General features: G+C 32.1%; 1 protein-coding gene across 8 annotated transcripts in view; it reads right to left on the bottom strand.

Moving 5' to 3' along the window:
* The window catches only part of LOC124360498 (voltage-dependent calcium channel type A subunit alpha-1), a 344,248-nt gene that overhangs the window by 83,187 nt on the left and 242,826 nt on the right, over positions 1–18,235 (bottom strand). For 5 of the 8 annotated variants that reach the window (XM_046814179.1, XM_046814183.1, XM_046814178.1 and 2 more), the window contains 4 exons: positions 8,418–8,523; positions 6,279–6,418; positions 4,696–4,802; positions 264–494 (listed from right to left, as the gene is read on the bottom strand). In XM_046814179.1, coding sequence (XP_046670135.1) covers positions 264–494; positions 4,696–4,802; positions 6,279–6,418; positions 8,418–8,523 — 584 coding nt within the window. Of the gene's footprint in view, positions 1–263; positions 495–4,695; positions 4,803–6,014; positions 6,116–6,278; positions 6,419–8,417; positions 8,524–18,235 lie in introns of all 8 variants that reach the window. The other 3 variants (XM_046814185.1, XM_046814181.1, XM_046814184.1) reach the window with 1 other exon arrangement.

The following is an 18,235-nucleotide window of genomic DNA, read 5'->3' as shown; positions in this document are numbered from 1 at the left end:
ATATTTTACTAATTCAACTGAAGGTATTCAACTCAGAGTACATTGTTCTTAGAGGGATACTTGAAAATTTCTCATAAATACTATCAACCAAATATTTCAGGTAACACAGTACGGTTGAACACTTAGATTGAACATGCAATTAAATTCCATTTAAATTATTTAATACACTGTTTTCTTTTATACTTTATCATACATCTACCCACTCATTATTTAAATGTGATACTTTATTTACAATTGAATGCATAAATATCTTTAAAAAATACCTGTTGGTGACTCTGTTCTATTGTCCGTGTTACAAGGGGTTGGCGTTTCACTATCTCCTTCGTTAATGATCTTACGCAAGTCTTCTAAACTATAGCAGGTTTTGTGCAGAGCCCCGGAGTAGAACTCGAGACCAATGATAGCGAATATCACAATAGCAAACAACACCAACAGTCCAATCTGCAGGAGAGGGGCCATAGCTTTGATGATGGACTTCAACACAACCTGTAGACCTAAGTGAAAAAAATAGCATTAGAATTTAACATAGAAAAAAGAGCATTCATTTTCTGTTTTAAAATTGTTGAAAATTTAAAATATTTGAATGTACAGTACAAAATTTGGTCTAACACAGTGCAACTGAAACACTCAAGTCATCATTTCCACAATCAACAGCAGAACTAAGAAGCTGCACCAACATCAAACTGAGGCTCCAGTAGTGCAGCAGCCCAGTTACCAGGATCATCTAAATTTTAAATGATTCAGTTCTATATTTGCACACAACTAGCAATCTACACAAGAAGAATAGATTTATATCTGTGGGCTTAACAAAAAAGGGGAGGCGGAGAGGAGGAAGAAATAATCCACCCTCACTTCATTCTATAGGGATACAACTATACTCAATAAAATAAAAATCTTTATCTAACAATTTAACTGAATACCGTTAATATAAAATTACAAAAAGTATATTTTTTATCGTCCAACTGCTACAATATTATACAGATTAACTAAAGAACCAAGAGAAATATGTAGTTCCATGTAATTTATACTCTTATTTGTTTCACAACAGTGAATGTGAGAGAAACTATCAAGAACGTTCAATTACAGGATACTACACTACTGAGTAATAAATTTGTCTTTATTATTAATGAAAGTTCATTACTATCTTCATAGTATACTCTATCAACATCTCTTACTAGTTTTATTTGGTATTTGTGAAATAAAATGAGTTCTTTGCCCACTTTTTAAAGTGTGAAAATAAATAAATAAAAACATATCAATTGAAATATGTATGTAGGGTATGGTTATAACACATCCATTGAGAGGCATCTACTTTAATTAGATGAGGCTTTGAGGTGAAAACGGAGCAAGAGTTAGCCTCTCAAGCAATTGATGTTAGTCTACTGATTAATCGACTCCAATGCCTTAAAGGATCTCTTTTACAAAAAATATTAAGTGACAGTAGAAAATCTATGAAAGCATTGTCTCTTACACACTGTACACATTACAAACTAGCCCAATGTTACATTGATTTTCAAAATTATATGAAGGGTGTATTCAGTGATAGATGGGGGAAGGGGGCAGTGCATACTAGTAAACTATAATAAATGGGTGTTAAATTTTGTTGCTGGCATTTAAAAAATTCTTGAAATAACTATATTAATAATAAAAAATTGTTAAATTAGGGAAATTTATTGTTACTTTGGAAAATAGAAAATTAATACTACAAATGGGATAATTATCGTAATTATTGTACATGTTGCAACACTCTAATCTAGAGCCACCTAGCGACTGGTAGAGGAATCTATCTCAGCCAGTCAGTGGGATTCAAGAGAGGGAGAGGTCTTTAGGAGACTAGTAGAGTCTACAGGCCAATGAGAGAAAAGGGAACCTTCTAGAAGGGTCTCCACCATTTTCTTCATCACTATATAAACTGAGCCGTCCACCACTAGTTGATCAGTATTTTAGTTGAAAGTTGATGTTTACTAAGTGTTTTTTTTAACAACCAATTGTTTGAATTTATTCCAGTTATAGTTTAATCGTTTACCTTCTTATTTACGTTTGAAGAACAGTGAGGCAGCCTAAATGGATATAAGAAACTGGTTCCAAAGTTGATTCTGTGTCTATTATAGAACACAGGACTAGTAATTCTTCACCTGTAAATGTAGCTGTCCCTGGGACATAACAAACGATTGAAGAATATGATTGCTACCATGAAAATGACATTGGTCGCTGTGTTGGTCATGCCCTTACATTGGTATCAGAAAAAAAATAAGGAATTGCTAATAATTTTCTGGGTTGCATCATCAAATTACGATTTTGGTTCTGATGCTAGTCATTTGAAAAGAAAATTTAACCACCACTGGGCAGTTCAATATACTCCTTGGTTGGTGTACTCATGTTGTTTGAAAGGTGCTCTACCTATGTATGAACTTATGTTATTTAGTTAATTCGTAAGAACATTTGTGGATTTGAAAAGTATACAAATAGAACACATGCATACACAATACTATAGTAATAGTGTTGCAATATTCAGTTTATTGGAAATTTTCCTGGTAATTTTCTTCTGAATAATCAATTATTACAGACCTACCTAATTTTACTAGTCCCATTCCATAATCCATAAGATGTTGATATGGGAATGGATGAGCAGCCAGTACAATAGACTGTTTTAATAGTTGTTAATTACCAAGGGTGGTAAATTAATTGCCTGGATTCCAATGGTGTAAAAGAAACTGTACTAGAATTCTGAATGATTTATATTTGGGTGGAAAGGTAAGAGGTGTAAATCAAAGGTCAGGAATGCTCATCACAGCATTACCTCATGCTTCACTCTTGAAAACAGTGAGGTTTGCTACTGTCACCTCTAACCAGGAGTCCGCCTTTTCACTAAATTTTTTAACTTAAAATAAAAATTTTAATTTTCTTTCCATCCCTCTTGTCTTTTCTTTCTTTTTCTTTAGGATGTATTCAAGGTGTATCCTTGACATTTACTGTCCACAACAAACAGCTAACTAACTCCTAATCCTGCAAAAAATCTATGGCATGATAGCCATAAATAATCAAAAGTCAGGTGAAAGTGCTTAAAAGCACACACAAACCATTGCTGAAAAACTAATATTTTTTAGGCTAAGTAATACATAGATTTATTTAAGTACTAGACCTCTCCATAGAGTGGTCCAGTTTTAATGTTATTTTATTGAGTCGTACTTTCCAAATTATTACAATAAGGCCTATTGCCACATATGAATTTGGATCTGATGTACTGCAGTAATGTTTATCATTTCACAGAATACATATTCAATTTGAAATATGCAATTTTTATTGCAAGTATTCATAACTAATTCAAAACTCATATCATACATTCTATACAGAATCAAGAATATGAGTTTGGCAAATGGAAAATAAGTAATAATTATAGAAATATCTGATAAAAGATTACCTCTATGTATATCACACTAATAAAAACCAAATAGCAATATATATATATATATATATATATATATATATATATATATATATATATATACACACACACATTAAAAACCCAAAATCTGAAACAGAACAAAGACTTACAACTCCTTGACTGATCGCTTACAAAATCGCTATAAATAATTAATATAACCCATATAAAATTATTGTTAGCCAAAATAAGAATATGTTTTTATTGATATAGGTATGATGTATCTTCATGCTGTAGGTAAGTTGGATTTTTATTTCATTCCCACTATCCATATAATATTTTTGGGTTTCTTAATTTTTTTATTCGTTGAACCACTCAAGTTAATTTTCAATACCAGTGTTTGAATCTCTGGCAGTCATTAGTTGGGACAATTAATCTAATAATTTATCTGCTGTAATTGAGGTTGATCGTTACTAAGTGTGATCTGTTAATGGTCATGTGAACAGGGAAACTAAAGACTGTATATAGCAATATACAATCTTGATTCTTATAATGATTATTGATGATGTATGAATTCATTTAATTGTGTAATTTAAATGATCACCACCAACTTAGTTTGTTAATCTTGGGAAAAGGGTAACCCACAGCAAACAAATTGGTCTAATTTCAAGGCATATCTTAACTGAGACTTACAATTACCATTGATAATTTACCAACCAAGTGGATAAGGATGCTAAAATACTTATATATTTACATGTAGTCTTCGACAAGTAGCAATTTTGTCAATCTTTTGACAAAGTAAGTATGTTGATATTGTATTTATGTTGTAAGGGTTGACAAAAGTAGCTAGAAAAGGGTGTATTGTTGTAACACTTAAATTTAGGAAATATTCATTAAATATCTTTAGATTAGAATGTGATAGTGTTATGCCACTTGAAGAGAACATACATAGCTTATCAGATCATGAGGGGCGTAATGAAATAACTCAGATACATAACTCTATCTGAGTTACATATTATGAATAACAAATTGGTCAACTTACATGTTTCACTGATAGATTAAATATTGATGTCCGTTTAAAATCTTTTTTATCTACCTGATTTATTGGCAATCGGTTAATAAACTTGTATACTTTTTATGATCCCTTTAATAGCTCATAACCTTAGCAGCCTTTAAGTTATTTAGAAGCTGATTTAAGATATTTTATTTGCATTAATATAAATATTATTGGGTGGTCAATGTCATAAAGATAATATTATTGTTTGTTTAGCCAAGTTGAACATCTCTATCAAAAAGAGCAGGAAGCTACTTACTTGGGACACCAGAGACCAGTTTGAGGGGCCTGAGTACTCGGATGGCTCTCAAAGTGCGGAGATCCATATCTAAATCTGTGTATTCCGTAAAGAATATTGTGATGAACCTGTGGAATATGATTCTATCACTACTCACACTGCTAATCTAGTCTACAATTACATTTACAATCCCAAAGAGCTTTTAAACTAATATGGAGACTTGTTTGGGACAAACCAAAATTTAACACTTTTTGTAATCATGAAAAACGTTTCAAGAAGATTTAAGGGTGTAGGTTTACAAAACAGTGTTACAGCTTTGAAAAATGATTCTTTATATAACTAACATTCTACTAGAAGGTTTATAAAAGTCTTGGTTACATACTAAGTTAATCATATAATATCAAGGAATTGTCAGTTTTTTTTTGTTCTAGAACGGTGTTAAAGTTGAATAAAATTTATGTAGATAGTATGAAAATATAATATTATTCACTCTTTATTCTTTAATGTACATAACATATTTTTATATATGCATCCAAATACTACACCGAGTTTAAAACAATTAACCTTTCAAACTTTGGGATCATAGAAAATGACTACACTAATAAAACATTAAACACTATTCTAACATAATGACACACATACAGACTCATAAATATATCTCATCTAAGCTATAACTACATTCTATCTATATCTACATTTTCACTTCTAGAATAAACCATTTCTAAATTCCACAGAACACACAAAGGGATATCTGAAAACAACTATTCATTAGCATAAAGAGTTAGCGTCACAAACTCTATCATTACTAGTACAAAACACATTTCAAAGGTTGTAGCGACTATACTTAGTTTCACATCTCCAAAGATAGTACAGCTGATAAAAACATTTCTTAGTATTTAATAAATAAAAGAAACAATCATGATTTACAAAATAATTTTATAATCCATTTTACCATATGCCAATTTAAAATAAAAATTAGGTACGTCTAATAGGATGGTATTTTAATATTTTTACTATGTTAATTCCCCTTAAATGAATGTATCCAAGAGTTATTTTCATATATTTTTTAAACCATTGGAAAATGAAGAGTTCAGCTATTGCACATTATTATCAGAATAGCTTGACTGACTAGTTTACTAATGACAAAGATGAAAAATAGAATATAAAATAAACTTGTTTGATATAACTAGAACAAGAGTAAAACATAAACAAAAGCCCAGATATGTCAGTAAAGCTTGGGTAGTGCAACACACAGTTCTAGTCCAACTATGGTGGTCGAAGCTATCCTAAGCTATCCGAACAGATGTACAATAGAGGACCTGAAATGTGACACATCTTACTTGGTATTCTTGAAACCAGTTTCAAAGGCCTCAATACACGGAATGATCTCAACATCCTTAGGTCGACGTCCACATTCGACTCTGCGAATATGGTCATTGACCTAAAACACCGGGCCACAAACTTGATACCATTGGGAGCTTATACGTGTCTAAACCTTTTCAATGAATGTATTTGTATATATAGCTAAACATATTTATTGTAACTGATACCGATAGGCCCTACCTAATTCTGACATTAATGATGCAGACAATCTGTTTACTTACCCTGTTACTACAACAAAAAAATCCATGATGTTCCAAACGTTTCTAAGGTATGAACCACGATGGAGTACAAAACCTAATGCTAGGATTTTGAGGGATGCTTCTACACAAAAAATGCCAAGGAAGTACGTCTCTGTGTTTTCCTGAAACGTAAAATACAAGTGTGTTAATGATACAAGAAAAATATCACGATCTAGAATGCTAACCGTAAGCAAACCAAAGATGAATCCCTTTATTTAAGTTTTAAATTGGATTTATTTATTTAAAACAAATTAATCCTATGTAAAACTAATCTACTATGGACTGTAGCGGCTCCAGACAAATAATTTAAATCATTGATAAATAAAATATATTGCCAACATTAAAATGTTTTAATTTTAAATGAAATTTATGGCATGTATTTACATTTAAAACAAAGTTTACCAACAGACATAAATTTACATAGTAAAATATATTTTTAAAGTTGCCTTATGATATAAATTAACGCAAATGTGATTTCCATTCTGTAAAACCGCACATTAGTATACGTGATTCCTTTGATTACCAGCCTAAATTTTGTAATATGAAACTCAAAATGTTTTATTCTTTTGAATAAAGTTCATAATAAAATTCTTAATCAATTAAACTTACTCACTCTCAAAAACACATATCTTGAAGGTCAAATTAAAATGTAATGATTAAAATGCAAAATTCAATACAATATTGGTCCAGAAATTCTAAAAACTATCCATGCTATTGAGGTAATGATGTTTACATTCCCTTCGAGTAAGAAGACAAGTAGGATTGAAAAGCGCTCAAGTCTCCAATTGTCATGTACATCCTGCACGTGTTCTCTACCTAGTGATGACCACATCTTATGTTGTAAGCAAACAATAAATATTTCAGCACTCTCTCTCATGCCTCTTTTTATTTTGAAAGTGTCATATCAGCGTTTATATTTTAATAATGAAATAAAATTATATGGTAGTCACAACAATACAGATGTCTATTTTATACAGTGTTGTATAAAAATAACAGTATGCTACGAAAGAGACAAAATTGTATATTGTTGCAATAGTGTTGTATTGTTATAAGTCCAAAACCAGGTGCTCCTTTGGCACAATCTTGGAGGAAAAGGTGTCTCTTTACCCAATCTATTATGTACAGGTATTCCAAATGACTTACTTTTCCACAAATTAATCACAATATGCAGAAGTAAAATTATATTTAGTAAGTTTTAATTTCTGTTTCATCTATGTCATGCTAAATTGTACAATATGCTTACTGCAATAATTATTTAAAAAACAGTAAGATTTTTAATCTAAAAATATAATGGGTGTGGATTTGCCCTTGTTAGATGCAACCTATGAGTTTGTCAGAGAGCTCAGAGTCAAGACCATTCACCCCCAAAGAGAGGGTTAGACATTTATGGCCCTGTTTGACCTCAGGCTCTGTCACTCATTCACAACTAGTGTTACTTTAAGTAGGCCGGTGTATTTTTTGATGATTTCTTTTTTAAATTGTAATTTGTGCACTGTTATTGTCAATGTATTTAGTGAGGTATGGTTACCTGAAGAAGCATACCAGTATGAATTATAATCCTTTTTGTAGTCATTTCGATGAACGGATCAGAAGGAGTTATTAAGTACATTGAAGAAGATAGCCTGTGATATTCTTACCATTAACATAACATGTTATCAGGTCAAGTTATCCAAATCAATCTGTCCATCTGGTCTAACATTAGTGCCTCAAATTTATCTTTCTAAGATTTGCAACTATTACAGAAAGAAATTTTTAAATTTATTTTGGATCATTCTGAAGTCAATGAGACAAATATGTCCATTAATAGCAGAGGAAATAAATAACAATATCTAAAATGTGTATGATAATAAAACAATAGTCACAATACAATAACTTAAATGTTCCATATAGTAACAAACAATTAATTGATATAAGAGTATTGTCTTCTAATTTTCAGCACAGTAATTTTGTCAACCATTTTGAAATAAATATTAAATTTAATGTACAGAAAATAATTAAGTCGATCTACAGAAAAAGTATTGACAAATGTTTGTTTCAAAGATATTTGGTGGATACTGTTGGGCAAGTTTTATAACCTCCCTTGTCACATGCTATCACAATATTATCAATTGTATAACATACCAGTCTCTTTGCTAAGGGAGTCTTGTCATTGTGTGGCAGATGTTCCTCCAGGGCCAGGACAACACAGTTGGCAATGATGGTCAGCAGGACTGCATACTCAAACGGATTAATAAATGTTAAGGAAATAAACAACAAAAAAAGAAGATATTTGCAATAGGTTAAAAACATATTGTATGGAACAAACTATAATAAGCCTTAGATGTACTCAAGATTACTAATTGAAACATAAGTTTTGTATTAACAAAGTTAAAACTTGTACCTTTGCAACATTATTAATCAATGATATACAGGATAACTCAAGGGAAACGATTACTGGAAGCAGTTAACAGGAAACTGTGAGGATTAATGTGTTCTTATGTCTCTGTTTTGGATTACATTTTTTAAAAAGAATTTACAAAAAATCTGCCTCTTGCAATCAATTTCGCGACGGAATTTCCATGAGAATTTTTCTATTTTCTCCAATCATGGCATCAGATTCCAAAACCACCGTAATCCAAACATTTACAAGGGCTGCCCAGAAAGGACAGATGTTTTGAAATAAAATAATAACAAAGTGAAATCAAACTTTTTTATGTATATTTGAAAGCTAAATTCTTCTTTATCTTTTTCAATGTAATCCCCCCATGTCTTGTTTTTTTATTCTAATTTTAAAGAACTCTGTTGTCTGAAATTTCAATAATTGGTTATTGCCAGTGTGACTATAGAAGCATACAGAAGCTAAAAACCAGATTTTCATCGCTGGAAAGTGGTAGTTGTCACATGACGCTAGATTTGGGCTGTATACAGGATAATTGAAAAACTCCCACCAAAAATCATCAGAGCTGTCACACAGCTGTCAAGTACGTTTCGCTGTTTGTGGATGTGCGTTGTCATGGAGAAACAAAATTTTTGAACTCAGTTAATCCGATACTTGTTTTGTATTGCCTATCTTAGTTTCTCCAGTGTTTCACGATTAATTTAAACATTGATTGTCAAACCTCGTTGAAGGAAATCAACCAAACTCTGTCCAAAAAACAGTTGCCATGATCTTTCTGGCCTACAAGAGTTTGGAGTTTTTTTTTTTGTTTCTTGGGAGCAATGCGTGTATCCTCAGTTACATAGACTGTCTTTTTTTCACACAATCACTAGTTATGAAGCTAAAGAGAAGTTCATTGCCATATTTATTGCAGCCGTCAAGGAAATTCAACAATACAGCAAGCTTTCCTTTTTATGGTGTTCTCTAAGGAACTTTTGAAACTCAATTTGTGGTAATCAAGCTTCTCTATAACAATTTCATGAATGAAAGTTTGTAAAATTTGGCGGAAATGTTATAAAAGTTCAATGATTGTAAAACAATATTACAAATTTTGTTATTGACTTTGGTCAATAAGTCTTCTGTAACTAGGCTGGGTTGATATAGCCATTTTTTATATCAATATACCAATGCCTTACTCTACTATCTCTCATTATTCTATTCCCATCAAAGTAACAAAGTTGACGGTGGGTTTCAATCGGTTTGCAGTTTTTTGCCAGCAAAAACTTAACCACTAAACGCACCTAATAAGTGACGGGATTTTCAATTACAGCACAAATTTTTAACATGTTACAGTGAGAAATGTAGGAGGGATAAAATCCACCCGATACAATAGCTAAATACATAATGAATGTAAGAATTATTTTTACTCCAATATGGAAGCTCCAGCCTCCCTTAATGCTGAGCTACTTTCAAACATCTGTTACTTCCTGGATAACCCTCATATATATGTATGAATGTACGGGCTTAGGCAATATAATAAGGGCTTGTGAACATGATAACAGCCATATTTTTAACAGGTTAAGGCTTAATTTGCTACAAAGACAGAACTATACTTAGCTTGGATGAGTTCATTAGCTAGTCTAAACCAATAAAAGCAACCTGTTGTATTTTTACAACATTTTTAACTCAGGAATATTTTCCAACATAGGCCCAAAATGACACATACAAAAATATTAGCTAATTTAAAAAAATGTTTATTTTTGTACATGACAGAATCATAATCAGTAAACAAGATAATTGCTGTAACTCATAACTTAACTGGTACAGAGGTAATACATACATATGATTTGGATAAATTCTTAGTCAGTTTCAATCATTAGATAAGTTTCAAAATAGATACTATTCACATATAGAGACTGCTTGCAAAATTGTACATATCGCCGATAGCCTTCAGGCTGCTGAGGAAGTTGGTACAGACCACCAACCTCCCAGTTCTACATCAAACAATATTGAGGGCGTCTTCTACACTTGCTAATTCTATTATTTTTTAATTGTGTGCACAAAGGAAGTGAAGAGACAATGAACAGGCCTAATGACAGAGCTTGTTTCACATAGCCTCTATGTTCACCCGACCTCACATCATGTCATTTCTACCTTTGGGGATTAATAAAGGATTGTGTGACGTGCCTCCGCTACCAGCTGACCTATCCGACTTAAGTAACAGGACTGAAGCAGCCTTTGCAAAAATCACTCAGACACATTGATCAAAGTTTAAGATGAATTGGGATATTAACTTGTTGTGTGCTGACAAATGGAGCTCACATTGAGCACTTGTAAGTTTGTAGGTATAACTATTTGAGTTGCTTTAATTTCATATATTAATCATAATTTTAAGTTGTATATAGTAAATAATACAAAATATTAAAACTCTGATATTCATTTATAAATACCCAGTATAATGTCTCTCAGTAGCTGTAAATCTAAAAAAATTAATGCATTTTGTTTTTGACTGTTCTGACTGAGAAAATGAAAATCCTAAACACCCACACCACTGTTCTAGCCGATTGATAGTTATCTGTAGAGTCTATTCCAATATAACCAGTATGTTTGCTGAGGTGTAAATGGCAAGTCATCTTCCAAAAGAGTATGGGAGGAAAACATAAATTCATTTACTGCGATAGCAAAAAAAAGTGCTCTCAGAACACTTCCTAGTGGGATTCCATTTTCTTGAATGGGTCGGAGAGGGTTTGACTAAGTTTTAAATGGATAATTCTTTCATATAGAAAAACCGTTTATAAAAGCTATCTGATCACTCTCAACATCCTAAGATGCTGTAAAGTATTTGCTATGTTACTTATCCAGGCAGTGTGTTGGCTTTTGATAGGTATAAAAGTACAGTAGTTTTCTTCAGTTTACGAACTCTAAGCAGTAAGTAGATGATCTGTCTTAGTAAAATCCACAACTGGAAAATGATAGAAGGTTATTTCCCTATAAATAAACCTAACAAACCTCTGATTCACCATCCTTTCAAGGACTTTCAAATCAAATCAAATATCCTTTATTTCCATCAGACATGTAACATGCATTGGATTGCGTCATAAATATTAAAAAAAATACATGTACAGTTTTTATATCTATACATACAGACTATTTATTTTCAATAAATTCACTGAGGGTGTAGAAACATTTTTCTATTAAAAAAGCCTTCAGTGTTCTCTTAAAGACCATTATATCATTTACATTCTTTAGGTCCACAGGAAGAGAATTATACAAAATTACAGCATTATAAAAACAGTGATGTTTGAAAAAAGAGGTTGCATGGGGGGAATATTTAATTTGTTACTATTCCTGAGATAGTGTCCGGACTGCGGAATTAGTGACTCGAAAATGCCCTGGTTATGCTTAAAAAAGACCAATGTGTGGTAAATATATATACTAGGAAAAGTAAGCAGATTGAACTTCTTAAAGTGTGATTTGCAGGATTCTGACTGACAGATGCCAGCAATAGCTCTCACCGCTTTCTTCTGCAAAAGAAAGACATGGTTTGTTCTGCAAATGATTTACATGAAAGGAGAAGGTAAGATTCCTATCGACAATTAGGCCTAAAAACTTGACCATTTGCTCAGAACAAACCTCTGTATCGCCAACCCAAACAATCAAAGAGTCATTGCGTCTTGATGAAATTGAAAAGTCTAGCAATGTAGTTTTATCAGTATTCACGGCCAAACCATTTCTCTGAAACCACTGGACTATTTATCGTATTTATCTCCATATTGAAACGACAAGACTCATCAATTACAAGTGATGTGTCGTCAGCAAACAAACACAACAAGCCCCTCGAAACACAACTGCTGAGGTCATTCACATACAAAATAAAGAGGAAGGGTCCAAGTATGGAGCCCTGTGGCACACCCGTCTTGACAATCTGCTCGTCAGAAAAGCATCTTTTCCTAGTATTTACGTCATAAATAATCTACTGATCCTGAAGATGATGTTCTTTCTGGTCCAGTTTGTGAAGAGTGATGACAAGAAGAATTCCAGTAGTTGAGGAATTTGTTAAAAAAGATTGTTTAAAAGATATGTTATAAGGATCTGGAGCGCAGTTTGCAGATTGACAGATCAATTGACACTCCCAAGTTCTGGGAGACGTGTAGGTGGGCGACCTTTAATTGAGTATAATTGCTTAAACCCCACAAACCCACAATTACGTTATCTCTCTGAGTAGAATGGCTGAAACCTCAGGAGCAATGGTGTGCACTGATATCACCAAGCACAGGAAAGAGAATAAAAAGCTGTTTAAACAGATTGCTCAGATCAACAAGGGTTACATAAAAAATAGTAGCAAAGAGGTTGGTTTTTGAACAAGTACATGACACTCCTTTGCAGAGATAAGCTCATCCACATTAGCTCTCACTAGCCCCCATCAGAAAGGACTACAAAAGCCAGCTTATGAATTACTAGTATGACTTGCACTGGGACCGTCAAGCAAAATATAAGAAAATCTAGACAAGAGAAAGAAAGGGCAAATGACTACATAAAAATGTACCTTGTCAGGAGTATTAGCCAAGAGAGGCTAGTTAACAGAACAAGTAGAGGATCCTATTTTGAAAGTAAATAAACTTAAAATTCAATAAAAGAGTATATCACTAAGTATAAGTAATTTCAATAAACAATGAATCGCAAAAAGTACTTGGTAATAATATACTCAGCTCAGTGCCTCGTGGTAGCCAACCACACACTACACTATAAACCCCTGAGTGGTTCGTGAGGGTGAGTAGGAATGAGGATAGGGATTAGGAGTGAAGAACCAGTTTAGCATCACCCCAGGAGTTCTTATGGTTAGGACCTGTACAATAAAATAGTATTTCAGAACTATTAAACAATGGTTCACTAAGTTTCGAGGTCATAGGCAATTATGTGGTAACATTTGAAGATGTTGGCATATGCAAGATATGCATAATCACCCAACTTGATCTTATCTATGTAGAAATAATGTTTCATGCAAAAATTCATCTGTAAATCAATTTGTTCTAGAGATATCCCTCGAGTAATAGGCTTTGCTACTACTCAGCCAAATTCCATTAGAGATTTGAACAATCATTTACCTCAATCTTGCTTATATAGAAATGAAAGTTCATGCAAAATTTTATGTCTACAGCTAAATTCATTCTCAAGAAGTTCATCCAGAAGGCATTCAGGTGCTTGAAAACTAATATGAATAAAAGCCTGCCACCCTCGAGCATGTGCTAGGAACTTTTCAAGTCTGGTGAGGAGCACATTTAATTTGTTCTAGTGCTTGCTTATTGCATTTCATATGCCCATCAGTCACATTGCAACCATGGCAGAGTTCATCTCGATTCGTTAGAGAAAGATTTACAGTGTCTGATGAGGTATAGTGAAAAATGTAGTAAAGAACTTTTATGATTTGAAAATGCAATTGTAAATTTTTGGCAAATGAGTATGTTATTGAGAATGACATTTGTCGTGGTGGAATATCAAGAAGAAAGCAAATGGAATTTTTTAGCAAGAGTTTTCGTTTGTCAAAATTAATTGGAACTTTGAATGAAATATTTTGCAAATATCAATGAGCAAGCCAAATGTGATGGTTTTGAAAAATTCACAAGCATTAGTCCTGAGTTGCCTGGGAGTGGTCATGACATGATGGTGTGGTGAAGTCTTGTGAGAAAGGTTATGTTACATGACAGAACAACATCTTTAATAAGGGATTCAGACTGTGGGATATAAACTTGGTTAATTACACCTTTCAAGCTTCCCAGGACCCATAAAGAAAGACGGTTCAATATAGTTCACAGTACGGAGAGAGTTGTAATAGAAATATGCTTCAGACAATTGAAGCAAATATTTTCAATACTCAGAATTATATGTCTATAAAAAGTCTACAGCTCATTTCTTTCCCGAAGTGTCTTGCGGACATATAGACATCATATGGAAAAGAGTTTTACATGCAGCCAGCAGACAAAAGAGAAATTGTGTCAGTTTACTGAGTGATAGACTTCAATGATACTCAGCCAAATATCATGATTAGACATGCACTATCATAGATATCATTCTTGTCTATAAAGAAATTAAGTTTCATGTAAAATTTAAGTCTACAGGTGATCTTTCTTGAGATATCTTGCCATATGATACTTTCACATTTGAACATTGAGTTAGGTTTCATAGCATTGTATAAATAATAAATGTTCTGGTGTGGTAAGGAGGGCAATACACCGCAAGAGTGCCCTGAAATCAAATCTTGTCACCAATATTAATTGTATAAATAATAAATGTTCTGGTGTGGTAAGGAGGGTAATACACCGCTAGAGTGCCCTGAAATCAAATCTTGTCACCAATATTAATTGTCATTAACTTTCCAATTTATTATGTTTTTCTTTTTACAGTATGAATAAGCTTTTTGGTGTTAATACCTCACATGTAAAAATCTAATATGATTGTACATAGCTTGTTTACCTAACGCTCAGCTAAGTTCCATGGAGTGATATGCACCATCATTGAACTTAGTGTTGCTCATATGTAAATAAAACTTCTTGCAAAATATCAAGTTCTATAGGTCAGTTCGTATTCAAGATATCATGCGAACACACAAACAGACAGACATGCAGATAGAAATGAAATTTTTACAGCTCTACAAGTAATGGATTATGCTCAGCCAACAACCTTTCTGCTGTTTTATTATTGTAGAAATTCATTATTATTTTTTTATTCTAATTTATTTTGTTACTATTTAATATTTTTGTTGTAACCTAGTTTTTGGTTGATGTTAACTGTACATATTAAACTAACATAATAACCGATCAAGAAATTTAATTTATTTTGCTTTCCATTTCAAATCTTATGTGATGAATGTTATCTTCGATTATGAAATATGCAGTGCTCGATTTCAGGCAGAATGCACCAGAATGGCATTTTGATACCTCTCTGTAAAAATAAGCACTTTTAATGTACATGGGAAATTTTCTCAGCACCTCAGAAATGCACAAAAACATTGTTTTAAGATTTCATATTTTAAAAATTTCTGGGGACAACCTACCCTTAGACCCCTTTCTTTTGAGGGTATTCCAGCCCATCTAAAATGTAGATTACCAGTAGGTTACAGTTCCAACACCTCTACTGTTAGAAATGAAGTACCGATAAGACCTATTATGTTATTTAATAAAGTAAATGATAGTATGGATATACTGCTGTGTTATTGGTAAGAGAATAGTCATGCTGCTTATGAAACTCTACCCCATGAAATAAATGTACTACCATTATAAAATAGAGTAATAACCTAAACCAGCAAACTACTGTAAAACAAATTGGATTTTCATCAACACAACAGAACCTGAGGGTAGGGTACGATAAGTGGACCCGTTTTTTTATATCGAAGAATGTAATCATCGATACCTAATATTGTCATCTCAAATCCTAGACTATCAATCGATAAAAAAGTATCTATAGTCCGCAATAACCAACATATGTTTTAAATTAAAATGTAAATTTAATATTATAAACAGTGATCAAATAAATTATTATAACCGAAATTAGGGAAACTGAATATATCATCTTTCAAAGCAATGTCTTGTAGTTTTCTAAAATTGACTGGCATTTTTAATAATCAAATGTTACTTATGTAAAATTGAAATATTACCTTACATGTATTATTTGAAGGTGTTTACAGCTGTTGATGTAGATTATTTAAGTTAATTGTTCAAAATAATTAATTAGTAACGATTGATTATATCTATGGTTATGATTAAGTAACATCGGTTGCCAATTTCGATATAAAAATCCGGGTCCGCTTATCGTACCCTACCCAAACCTGATAATATGTTAGTAGATCTGAACTCATCAAACATTTTCTTTAACAAAGTTAACACTTAAAACTACTAACATGACTATTTACATACATATAAATAAATGAATTTTCTGTAGAAAGTGACATTGAGGTTGAACTAGGCGATGATTGTGTGTGGTGTGGGAAATCACCAAATAGCCTACACTGTGCTATGACAACAAAAGTAATGCTGTAATATACTTCTATTATATTTCAATTGATGCGTGAGGTAGTCTAGTAAGTTTTTGTATAATTTCCTGAAAAAAATCTATCCGAAATCATTTACTGCTCCAAAGACAATAACATTTCCTAATTCAACTTAACCGCTCTTCGGCCAAATAACAAAAACAATAACATTTCTAAACCAAATCAAGACCAATCATAGACTTAGTTATCAGCTGATGAAAAATATTATCCCAGTTGTCACAGATAAGTAGAATTAATAGCTTACCAGAACTATCTATCGCCAGCATAAATATATGTATATATATATATATGTATATATATATATGTATATATATATATATATACACACACGCACACACACACACACACACACACACACACACACACACACACACACACACACACACACACACACACACACACACACACACACACACACACACATATATATAATATATATATATATTAATCTCCAACAAGAAATCATCAATTGTTCAAATTAAACATTATATATAATGTTTAATGTATATATATATATATATAATGTTTGAACAATTGAAGATTTATTATTATTAACAAAATAACAAAAATATATAACATTATATATATATATATATATATATATATATATATATTAATACAGTCAAAATATTTCTATCAATCGATATAAATTAAAATATAATTCTGTTCATTGATAATCATATAACTTGAGAAGAATTTAAATATTTTTGTTTTTAAATGTTTGTAATAATCATAATTGGGTTTTTAAGGAAAGAAAAGTTGAAAATATTAATATTATATATAGCACGTTTCACAAGGCAACGGGGATATCCTAAGCATTTTGAGAGACATTAGTATATAGCAAATAGCAACGACAATAGTATTGTCTAACTGTTACTGTAGATATGGTACTAGTAACTAATTCAAACAATTTAGTGCAGCCTAATCTGGACATTAAAACATCACATGAAAATTAAATAAATTTAGAACATATTCAAGTAGAGTAGTCTAAATTGATTTCTTTTGACGATGTGACACGGGATATTTACACCAGCTGGATTAATAAAAATATAGGGACTCGGCATCACAGAACAAAAAGAAATCACGTTATTTCTTTTCTTGCTGTTGGCCACTACCATAACACTGTGCTACAATTTGAGGAAACAATCAAGTCGAGCAAACCAGTGACTAACTTGGAATCACAAAATAGTTTATACACCAGGAAATAGTAAAACTATTTGAGATTCCAAACATGATCGATGTGTCTTGCACTGTCTAATTATAACAATACTGATTAGATGTAATATTGATACAGTTCTTAAACTGTGAACCAAGGAAATATAACTAAATAGCAGAGATCGAAAGGTAAGACGTTTACTGCATTGTATCAGGTTTAGGCCTACACATACTCATTATTTCCATGAATATAAGCCTATACAAACGAGAACAGCTATATTATATTTGTTTTTAGGGAGTTGAAATTAATCGTTAATAGTCCTATAGATGTGGTAGTTTGCATATTTGTGCTTCTGTCACGCAAAAACTACTACCTACTTACAA

This window comes from Homalodisca vitripennis, chromosome 4 (assembly GCF_021130785.1).
Source record: "Homalodisca vitripennis isolate AUS2020 chromosome 4, UT_GWSS_2.1, whole genome shotgun sequence".
Taxonomy (NCBI): Eukaryota; Metazoa; Arthropoda; class Insecta; order Hemiptera; family Cicadellidae; genus Homalodisca; species Homalodisca vitripennis.
Note: the sequence above shows the minus strand (reverse complement) of the source record. Positions and strands in the feature narration are given on the sequence as shown.